At 29.9% G+C, this 12126-nt stretch overlaps 1 protein-coding gene across 1 annotated transcript; it reads left to right on the top strand.

Annotated features, from left to right (window-relative positions):
- The first annotated feature begins 1986 nt into the window (after positions 1–1986).
- Positions 1987–2781, top strand: LOC108852048 (late embryogenesis abundant protein 7). Its single transcript, XM_018625536.2, has 3 exons — positions 1987–2102; positions 2210–2410; positions 2513–2781. The coding sequence occupies exons 1-3, from the start codon at positions 2055–2057 to the stop codon at positions 2591–2593; spliced, it is 330 nt and encodes a 109-aa protein (XP_018481038.1). The 5' UTR covers positions 1987–2054; the 3' UTR covers positions 2594–2781.
- The last annotated feature ends 9345 nt before the right edge of the window (positions 2782–12126 follow it).

Raw genomic sequence — 12126 nt, 5'->3', positions numbered from 1 at the left:
TCTTCACTCTCATCTTCCCTAGAATCTTCTCATAAATATACTTTTACTTCTCTCTCTCTCTCTCTCTCTCTCTCTCTCTCTCTCTCTCTCTCTCTCTCTCTCTCTCTCTCTCTCTCTCTCCCTCTCTCTCCCTCTCTCTCTCTCTCTCTTCCTTTTTAATTTACTTGTCAAAAATTAAAAAAAAAACGATTCTCCCTTGTCTTTTTCATTGATCTATAGTTTTTCCATAGTTTTTCTTTTGATTTTTTTTCACAAACTCTTGTTCTCTATGATACATATATATACAACATGTGTTGTTTTAAAATTAGGTGCAATTTTTGGTAAAGTTTTATTTTTATTTTTATAAAGTTTACAAATTTTATTTTTATTAAATTTTTTATCAAAAACAGTTTTAAAAGTTTTATTTTTATTAAAAATTTCGATAAAATTAAAAAGGTTACCAACGTTTTAAACTTTTAATAAAAACAAAACTTTGTAAAATGTTATTTTATAAAGTTTGTTTAAAGTTTATATTAAAAAATTGTAAAGTTTTATTTTTATTTTATTAAGTTTAAAAATTTTATTTAATTAAATTTTATTAAAAATGTTTTAAACTTTTTATAAAAAAATAAAAATTGAAAATGGTTTTAATAAGTTTATTTAACGTTTTTATTAAAAAACTTTGTAAATTATTTTTATTTTTAAAAAGTTTATTTTTATTAAAAAATAAAATAGTTTTATTTTATTTTCCCTTTTTAAAATGTTTTTAATTAATTTCTTTAAATTTATTTTAGTTTAATGTGTTTAATAAAAACTTTAAACAAACTTTACAAAATTTGTAAACTTTATAAAAATAAAAATTAAACTTTACAAAAAGTTTTTAATAAAAAATTTAAACAAACTTTATAAAAAGAATTTTATTTTTTTATATTTTTATTAAAAAGTTCTGATAAAATTAAAAAAATTTACGAACATTTTAAACTTTTTATAAAAAATTTAACTTTGTAAACTGTTTTTTATTAGGTTGATTTAACGTTTTTATTTAAAAAATTGTAAATTATTTTTATTTTTATAAAGTTTTACAAAGTTTATTTTTATTAAAATAATTTAAAAATTTTCTTTTTATTTTCCCTTTTAAACGTTTTTAATTATTATTTTTTAAAATTCTATTAGTTTAATATGTTTAATTAGATTAATCAAAGGTTAGTTTTGGGATTATGAAAAAAATAATACTAAAGGGACAACTAAATTATGATTTTATACTATATAGACAACCATGCTGAATTTTTATTCTGTTTTGGCAATTTTTCCAATACTTTTTTAGACCAGTCTATGTGGTAAAATACTTAATTTAAGGCCTTGAATGTATCATGCGATCCAAAAATATAACGCATTGTGGGATGAAAATGGGTTACCAACTTACCATTCAGTAATATCTTTAGCTTTTATTTTCAATTAAATTAATAATTTTTTCTTAACAATATGTGAAGAGCGGGACGTAAATGTGTTAGTGTTCTTCTACTTCCGGTTCAATTTTTTTTGGAAAAAAATGCTTTTGTTGTATCACTAATATCCTCAAAGAATGACTCTCAGTTACAAGAAAAATATACTATGACTTAGAACTCAAACTCTTCCAAGTTAGGAAAAAAAAAGAAATGACTACTTTCTTTTGGTGTTCACCATCAAATTATATAGTAAAATTCTAAATTCATTCATCCCAAAATAAATTAGTTTTATTTTGTAAATTTTTTACTTTTCCACGTTTATTCTCTATTTTGGGAAGAAGGAAAATTCTTATTTTTCTTTTCATGTATGAGAAAAAGAAAGAAATAAAGAAAGAAAGAGTCAAAAAGATGTTTAAATACACATATGGCTATCCATAAATTTCTCTATACAGACATCAATCAATCCACGGAAACATGTTTTCCACCACACATCACTTAATTTTTCAAAAATCGAAATTAAAAAAAAATATTATAAATATAGTTCGTATCAACTCAATCTTTCAATCAAAACTGATAGAACTTACTCTCTAATATATTTTGTATCCTTTTCTCTTCTTTGAATCATCAATTATGTCTCAACAATCATTCAATGCTGGACAAACCAGAGGCCATGCTCAAGTCCGTTTTGTGATCTTAATCATTTTCATTAATTTCAAACCATATCAAATAATTATTTGACAAATTCTAAAATACTTGATGTATATTAAATTTGTTGGATAATGCAGGAGAAGGCTGAGCAGTGGACTGAGTCTGCCAAGCAGACCGCACAATCAGCATGTGACAAGACTGCAGATGCAGCACTATCAGCACGTGACAAGACTGCCAATTTGACACAATCAACACATAGCAAGTCTGCAGATGCATCTCATTCCACCCACGCATCTGCTCAACATGGCCAGGAACAAACCACTGGTTTTCTCGGTCAGGTATACTGAGCATACTTACATTACTATATTTATTTATATAATTATTGAAGAAAAAATATAACTTGATAACAAAATTTATATTTCAATTTAATTGGAAAGCAGACCGGTGAATCTGTGAAGAACATGGCTCAGGGTGCTTTCGATGGTGTTAAAAACAGCCTTGGCATGAACGAGAAGAAATGAGGAGATGAGTATTCGTACTTCTCAAATAACTATTTATATATTCATGGCTATTTCTGGTTTCTAGCAATTTTTTATTTCTCTAAATTATGTTTGTAATAAATATATTTTTGAAAGGTTTCATGATCATAAGATATGAGATCTATATATAATAATTTGGGGTGGTATTACACCCCAGTTTCTATTTTAAAGAAATGTGACAAATTAATGTTCCAGTGGTTTATCGTTATATAACAATGAATGAAGTTATCTGTAGTTCGTTAGAAGAGTGGAACGCAGAAATGTTGGAAATTTTTGTTGCTTAAGATGATATATCGTTCATTTTGAGTTTGGCAGTTAGTCAATCCAATAGAGATGAAAAGTATCGTTGGAGCTATAAAAAAAAAGTGAGATGTATAAGATTAAATCAGGATATTGGATTGTAAAGAATATTCTCAATCATGAACCTGAAGTAATGGTATCAGAGCCAAATATCACAAAGTTTCAAGCCTTTACTTGGAAAATCAATGCTGCACAAAAATGTATCATCTGATATGGCAGCTGGTATATGGATACTTAGATAAAAACCCTTATCCATGGATTATATATTCTGGAGGAAGAATGAAATAAAAGATCCAGAATTAGATAGAAGTCCTTATCCATGAATAATTTTGTATCTCTGGAAAGCATTAATGATAAATTGTTCAAAGGATGCATAAGAGATCCGTTGGAGAAAGTAATACATGCTGAAAGTGAATGTCATGCATGGTTTGCTTGCAGCATATTTGTTTGGTAGATGGATTGTGGATCTTAGACTCACAGTACAATGGATATGGTTGGGTATGGCAGATGTGTCTGAAGATGAGAAACTCCTAAGTTTGAGAAACAAAGAGAGACAGTTGTCACCTTTACACGAAATTGTATTCATTTATTTAGTCTATGGAGGACATGCTTCAACACAGACATGTCAGCACTTTGAGACGAACTACAAAGATGGCATTCCAACGATATAGCATCTCTACAAGAAAGATTTCAGTATTTCAAGATCCCACACATACTAAGAGCGCATAACCAGATAAGTTTTCTGTAGAAGTTTAGTTTATGTCGGTTTTTAATTCCGGTCAGGATTCTAATACCTCTTCTTGTTTGAGTAATATAATTGGATTTCAAAAAAAATACATAAAACTAACAACATCATGACCAAATACGTTGAAGTGTTACATTTGAGCATATTATTGGCTTCCAATTTAAATGGGCCCAACTCCTTTATACTACTCATGTCTCATTGAAACTCTTGATGTGAGAGCTTATATTCTCACTTGTCCCCTATATATGATATTTATTTGACCATTAATCTCAACAATATTCCAGTATAAGAATTTGTCAGACCGGCTAGACCAATATTTGAGTCAGACTGGTTTAAGATCGACCATGCATTTTCTGGGCCTGATCAAACAACCAAATTTTGATGGCTCCTATGAAAGGATAAAGATTCGTTTTTGATGACAAATTAATATGCCATATGCAAATATTTTGAATTTAGATATTGATTAGCATAGTTTCTAAGTAGAGGTAGGTGTTTTCTCAGTCCATTTTAGTTTATATATGAATAAAGGATCAAATGCAAAGATACACTTCTTCATAAATAAAAAAATGCTCAAATACTCCTCTACTGAAATCTATTTAACTTCGAATTTTTTTTAATACAAAAAGTGAAGAAAACCTTGTTATCACTTAATGATTAAAAATATTTACAGACCATACTATTATACATACTCATTCTATTTATCAAACTTACTTTACTTTCTCTTAATCTCTACTCAATCCTACGTTTCTTTTCTTATTATTTTTCATTTTTACTTTTCGTTCTTCTTCCATTTTTTTTCTTTGTGATTTTCTTCATTCTTCTTCTATTGTCTTTCATCATCTTCCTTTTTGTTATGATTCTTTTTTTACTTATTCATCAATTTTCTTCTCTTTTTCTCTGATTTCACTTCGATTTTCCCTTTGATTCCTTAGAATTCCAGATCAATCTTCTCTTACTTTTCTAGCATTATTAAGGTTCTTCATCTTCTTCAGTTTCTTCTTCTTTGATTTTTTTTTCTAATTTCTTCGTCGATTTTCTCTTCTTCTCATTTAATTTCTTTCACATCTAAGAATTGTGCAGTTACAAACACATATGAAACCCTAAAACTAAAACTATTAAGAAAGAAAAACAATTTTATCAATTTATACTATCTTTCGAGTAAAAATGTATAACTTAGTATAATTAGGATTTACTTATTACAAGTTCTATCATTGTGTAGGCCGTACATCTTTTTAAGACTAGAAGCTAATTATACCAAGTTGTACAATTGTCGAGGTAGAATTTGGTATGACTAAGATTTAAGTTTTACCAAGTTGTACCTCGAGAATTAAAACTATTATCAAAATTTAAAATAAATATCAGTTATGAGATTCAAATTTGAAAACTGTGGGAAAAGCATAACAGGAAAATTGGAATTATCTTAATTTATTCAGTGCAGAAATATATGAAATTATGTTGATTTAACCAATGAATAAACTGTTCATCTCCTATATAAGTTATGTTGATTTATTAGTGATAAGTCTAAATTTTGTTTATGGAAAATAACAACGAATGTCAGAGATATACAAAAAATCTGAAATTATAATTGAAATTCAAATAAAAATGAAGACACCCAAAATTTGAAAATATAATTAAAACCTAAAAATATATACAAAACCAAGCAAAAAAATACTCGAAATACCAACAATTTAGAGTAAAAAAAACTAATACAAAAAGGTTTTGAATTATTTGGGTATATTATCGTTCTTGGGTAGGACAAAACCAAACTGATAGTCAAAAGTCTAGGAGTGCAATACCCAAAAGGGTAAATAATTATACAAAAACCTGATATGAATCCATTTTCTTGGGTCGTTTGAGTTTTGGTATCAACATTTTACTCAGATCAAAAACTCAAACTGGAATCTGCCTGAAATAATAGTGGTTTTGGTTTTCGCTATTTTATCATATTGGATCATGCACTCTGATATCCTTGAATATCGGTTCTATTCTGGTTCTTATCTGAAAATGATATATTATCAGAATAGCCCAAACTATTATATTATTGTATTAGTTATTTTGAATTATTACGACTTATTTTTTAGAATTGGATATTTGAAAAAATAAATCAGGTTAATCTTCAGAATGGTTTGCTCGTTTAGTTACAACACCTTGTTCTCCCTTACTCTACCGTCATTCTAGGTTATGTTTATGAGATTTTCTATTTGGATCTCGGGTGCATCATTTTATACGGACTGCACTTTTGTTGTCATCGTTTTTCATATTATATCCAGAGTTTTTCATATTTGTTGTCATCGTTGACCTTCACCAGATCTCTCTTTAATCTTCAGAGTGGTTTGCTCGTTTACTTACAACACCTTGTTCTTCCTTACTCTACCGTCATTCTAGGTTATGTTTATGAGATTTGCTATTTGGATCTCGGGTGCATCATTTTATACGGACTGCACTTTTGGGCTCTTATCTTAGTGAACCTCTTTACTGTAGTATGCAGTAATTTTACCTTTATTGTAGTATGCAGCTCTTCTTTTGGTGTATTCAGGTTATGTTCTCTTCTTCTGTGGCATTTTGAAGGTTTTATGTCTGATACTATCATTTTTTTCTGTGAATCGAATGTTCTAAGGCAATAGTTATCTGGCTTCCTTCTTTATGGAGCTTGTTATCCTAAAATGTTCGCTTGTTTTGAGAAAATATGTTGCAGGAAGTTAGTTTAGTGTTGAAGATTAGTGATACTACAATTTACGTTCTAATCAAAGGCTCAACAAATTTATGTTTAATGGCTCTTGCAATTGTAGCCGCTTATGTGATTGAAAAGTGGGCAGTTGTTAGTCTTTCAGTCTCAAGTTTTACATCACTCTGTGTGTTCTATATTTCACAGGTATATATTTCTATTTCTGGTTCAACTTGCGTAGAGTTCAGAGGACTTATCTACTATACTAGTTGCTTGTGTTATATATGTCTACACCTATTCCAATGTGACCAAAAAAAGTTGTGTAACTAAAAATATAAATAACTATTTATTTAGCTAAGTTGAAGAGATGATTTTGATATACTATATTATGTCATAAATATTCTTATCAACTACTTGAGCAGCTTCTTCTCTTTTGCACTTTCATATTTCTTTTATTTCCCAAAAATTTAAATTATTTCGTTCTTCTTTTTTTCCTTACCTAAAATATTTACATCTTGCTCATTATTAAACCCCTCCCCCACACCTGGGCCAATTTCCTTCCGTTTTACTTTCCATTAGTGAACAAAAATAACATTTTACTCCTGTTAGTACCTCGACCAGTTTGTATTGGTTGTTGTGGTTGATAAACTCCACCGCCTCCAGGATATAATAATTCTTGTTCAATCGTCTTCACTCATATCTACTCGTCCAACTCGCCAAAAACAAATCATTACATTTACGACCCTATTCATCTTGATTTTCCTCATTATATAATTTGTCGATCTTGCGTTTATCGCTAGGATTATAATATAACTTTATTAAACCGGGGCTTCTAGCTCAGTTGGTAAAGGGTTCACAGCTGTGAATTCCGCCACCTGGGTTCGAATCCCGGCCACTGGAGAATTAACATTTCGGCATCGCCAGGGACAGAGGACCGACATGTGGCAACACGTGACTAGTCTGGACCATTTAGGTGGGGCCAGGATACCTCTGTATAATTCAAAAAAAAATATATATATATATATAATATAACTTTATTTGGTGTGTTCACATCTATTTAACCGTGTTATACAATTTATGTACTATTATTTTCTTCTTTTTGGTCCGTTTATGGTATCATTGATAGAGAAATTCTTATAAATATCTTGTATATGTTTTCTATAGTCTATATGTTTTATTTTGTCTATACCATGCTATAATTGGTGGATGATAATATAAACCAAATTGTGTGGTATTTTGTAAATATGCAGTATAGAATATGTTTTTTTGTAACATACTCAATTTTTGTTCAAAAAAGTCATTGTACTCAATTTAATACCAAAATAATTTAGTTAGGCAACACTCACACTATATCCTTGACTTCAATGTCCTATATTATATCATTTCCGTTGATTAGAGCATTACATAACACTTCATACCAGTATAGAATGTTATCATCAATTATTGAAAAATTACTATATATTTCAGTTACCTTTTATTAAAGTTTATGTACTTTTATAACCATGTTATACCATTTATTAAAGTTTATGTACTTTTATAGTATCTTGTACTATATACGTGGTTTTATAATGCAAAACCTACATCGAGTCATTGTACTCCATTGTTGTTCTAAAAATAAAGTCAGTGTACTCAATTTAACACCAAAAGAGTTAAGTTATCAACCAACACTCACACTACATCCTTGACTTCAATATCCTATATTATATATTTTCCGTTGATTAGAGCATTACCGAATATTAGGGAAAACGGCTATTTTATACCCAACATATCGCGATATGTTCAATTTATACCCTATTATCGTGCTAAAACATACATTAACTTTCAAAAAATTTGAATAACATACCTAATGTTTATTTTTTTGGCCAAATGATATCATAGTCACCACATCAGCTGACACATAGTCTAATTTTGATGATCTAAGTCAACTAATTTTGCTCACGAAGATGCCACATGTACATTTTTGAAAAAAACAAAATAATCATTTTATAAAAATATTTTTTTAGAAAATGTAAAATTTATAAACTTTTATCATTCAGTAAAAGTAACAAAAATTAATTAAATAATTATATTTTAATTACATATAAGAAAATATATCCGTAACATTTACGATCATATCATAATATCATCTTTATAAGAGTTATATATGTTGTAATGTATCAAATTCAATACTACTGTTGCAATGTGTTAATATTGATTAACCATAATTAATGGAGAGTAACATGACTGCAATAATAGCATGGAATTTTAATCATTACAACACATATAACTCTTATAAGGATAGTATTGTGATATGATCGAAACATTTACAAATTTATCTCTTATATAATATTAAAATTTAATTATTTAATTATATTTGTTAATTTCACTAAATAATAAAATTTTACACTTCTTAAAGAATGATTTTCGTAGCACAACTATTTTGTTTTCTTTTCAAAAGAAAAATGTACTTGTGGCATCCTCGTCAGCCAAATCCAACTCAGCAAAAGTAGATGTTGTGGCAGCTGATGCGGTGACCGATGTATGATTTGGTTAAAAATAAATATTAATTTTTTTTTAAAGATCAGATATGTTTTAGCACAACCATATAAGTCAGGTATTAATTGAATATATCGTATTATGTTGGATATAAATGACTATTTTCCCCTGAATACTACATACAAAGGGCAAAAATAAAGTAGATCATTTTATTTCTGATAGTATAGTATACCATATCTGATATTTCTAAGTTGTCCATACTATTTATGTTGCTACATATTGAAAAACTGCTTTTTAATTTAGACCTTGACCAGTGCAATCGCGTGAAATATTTATTTTTACATTTATATACTTAAATAATTGTTTTAAGAAATTAGTGGTATATATATTTCTACATTAATCATAAATTTAAAAGTTTGTATGAATTTTTTAAACAAAATAAAATATATTTTATATGATGTAATTTAACGAATTGTTTTAAAACATCACATGTATTTGTTAATTCTTATAATATATTATTTTATCTTATTGTGTTTGATTATTAGATGAATTAATATATCTGTAAAACAATGCATTTTAAGATTAAATTGTATTTATACTATATATTATTTAAGCTAAAATATTACCTGTATAATTTAGATTTCAAATTATATCTAAGAAAATAAATAAATAATTATTTACTAATTTTATTTACATTTATGAAAATTTTAAAATATAATCAAAACTAATATTTTTTTTGTAATTTTCCTTGATATAACCCAGAATCGGAAATCATACGATGAATTCTTCATAACAAAACTCAGTCCTAACAATCTTATAGTTAACAAAGATTTGAATTTATCATCAATCAATTAGGTTCTATATGCCCCGTAAAACGCGGCATGAAAAGAAACACTCGTAACAAAGCTCCTAGAGCTATATGAGTCATTCTTAAAAATACAAAAAAAAACAAATTCCGAAAGGCCAACACTTCACGAAACACAGTGAAGGTAGACGCTTCCCCCTTGTCAAATTTACGCGTCCCTTTGGTCCTAATTCCTCGATCAAAAATCGAACAATTCAGCGCCAAAACTGAAACAACAGTTTTTGGCTGCGAAAATTCGCAAAACATCTCCAAACCCGCGAACATTTCAAACACGAAATGCGGCACATGGAAAACTCAACCTTCGGCACTGCGAGACGTTGCTAACGCTCGAAGGATATTTTTTCCTCAAAACATTCCAGACGAAATTCTCGTCTCAGGAACTCTAAACTGTAACACACCCCTAAACGGTAACATCCTCTAAAATGGTATCTTTTCGTTGTTGCTGATCACAACAAACGAACTCTAACGTCCTAAACAGACATTAGCCACCCTTGAAAGGATTGGCTCTCTTACATCCGACAAGGATAACATAGCGCGCTATACAAGGAATCCGAAATTTTGGTTAGCACTTCCGAATGATGTCGGTCGACGGGTACTGAGAAGTATCGGTTGATGTGGATGAGCGAGTGTCGGTCGACGGTTGCTGAAACTCAGTAGACGGTTGTTGATCAGAATCAGTCGATGCACTAGCAGTGGTGTCGATCGATGTAGAACGTTTCTCTCTGCAGATTGAACGTTCCAAAGATGCGGGATCAGTAAACAGCAGTGTTTTCTCCTTATTGCTTCTGGTTATGCTGGGCATGTACCTGAAAAGCCAAGAAAAAACAAATTTATCAGTTTCAAGCAGTAAGTTAAAACCTAGACTTAAACAAAATCTAATGGCGATCAAAGCTCCCGGCAACTGCGCAAAATTTGATATGCTTGCTCAAATTACCCTAGAGAAACAATTACTCTCATCAAAAGAGGTCAAATTGTAGTACTTAAGGATCAAATCAACAAGGAGATGAGACACACACTAGATCTTATTATACTAAGCTAGGTTAAAGATTTAAAGACTGTAAATTGCAAGTAAACTAAAGCAGTGAACAAGACAATTGTTTGATTGATTAATTTGGGATGTTTAACAGTTATGATAAAGGCGCTAAACTTAGGGTTTCTATTCAGGTAATCAGGATTATACTGATTTAGAAGCTATATAAGTTGCTTGCACAATATTATATAACTCAATAGTATGAATAACTAATCAACGTTCATTTTCTGGGTTAACTATTACTATATCCAAGATCTCCAACTCGCGTTGTAGATTTTAGGAACCCTCATAACCTATATGAACCCTAAACCTAACAAGTTGATTACTCAGACATAACTAAGAATATAGTCATAAAATAAAACTGCATAGAATAGATAGAATAAAAAATCAGGAGTTCCAAGACAATCTCTGAAGAAGTCTGCTATTCTCTCCAAAAACTCAAAAAACCTAAACTGTTTGCTGTGAAAAAGGTGTGAAAATATGAAAGTGTGGTGTCGTGTTGTGTTGCCTAATATAATGACAGAGCATATAAATTTTAGGTTAAAACTCGTCAGGGGAAATATGGTAATAAGATGGAATATTGATCTTTAAGTCGACTGTGAGCCGTCGATCGATGTCATTGAGTGTTCATCGCTCGACACGGATCTCTCTGTGTCGACCTCGTGTTGCGGTCGATATGGCCATCTTGGGTGAAATCTATAAAGTGCTCCAAAATCACAATTTTCTCTCCAAACAATCCAGTACATGTAAATATGCTATCTACACTCCAAAACATAATAAACCTATCTTAAAACTCCTATATACCATGGCAAAAATCAGGTAAAATCCATGGTATATCAACAGCAACTCCTGATCATCACGTCTATAGACAGGTTTTGTTTCTTCTCTTGATAGTTTAGACTGTCCCCTGCTCCTCCTAATAGGCATCTCCAGCAGCCTCCCTGGTCATGATCTTTCCTGCAACAAATCAGATTTGTTAAAACCGGATTTTTCTTTACTTAACAATTGTTGTCTTTTTTCAAGCAAACTCTTTCTGGAGAAACTGAATTGGTCAGACTTGGGGTTTCTCTCAGAACGTCTGGTAACACTGGGAGATCATGCTCCTCCTTTTGATCTTAGTATCCCTTTGATCCTGAAAAACATTACCAAAGAAATCATCAGTTTTCTTTTCAGATTGCAAAGTATCTTCTATTTGTTTCATGATCTGATATATCATTGTTTCCATTTGCAGATTATTCAACTTCACAGTTTGTGCCTCTCTACGTTTACGGACATCTCCAGCATAGCTTCCTGTTAAAACTCAACAAGAAGGATTAGTACACAAATTGATAGCTGAAGCCTCACTGCTCTCTTGTTTTCTCTGTGATTTTTTTAGGCAAATTTTTTCTCTGATTTTTCTTTGAGTTTTCTTTGTGAATCCAGTAGTCCACCAATA

This window comes from Raphanus sativus, chromosome 4 (assembly GCF_000801105.2).
Source record: "Raphanus sativus cultivar WK10039 chromosome 4, ASM80110v3, whole genome shotgun sequence".
Classification (NCBI taxonomy): Eukaryota; Viridiplantae; Streptophyta; class Magnoliopsida; order Brassicales; family Brassicaceae; genus Raphanus; species Raphanus sativus.
The sequence above is the reverse complement of the archived record's forward strand: the minus strand, read 5'-3'. Positions and strand labels throughout refer to the sequence as shown.

What these genes read in the sequence shown, in the direction of transcription:
- LOC108852048 (XM_018625536.2), top strand. Translation starts at nt 2,055, where the DNA reads ATGTCTCAACAATCATTCAATGCTGGACAAACCAGAGGCCATGCTCAA. An exon ending in AAACCAGAGGCCATGCTCAA is followed by an intron (nt 2,103 to 2,209) that starts GTCCGTTTTGTG and finishes TGGATAATGCAG; the next exon opens with GAGAAGGCTGAGCAGTGGAC. An exon ending in CCACTGGTTTTCTCGGTCAG is followed by an intron (nt 2,411 to 2,512) that starts GTATACTGAGCA and finishes ATTGGAAAGCAG; the next exon opens with ACCGGTGAATCTGTGAAGAA.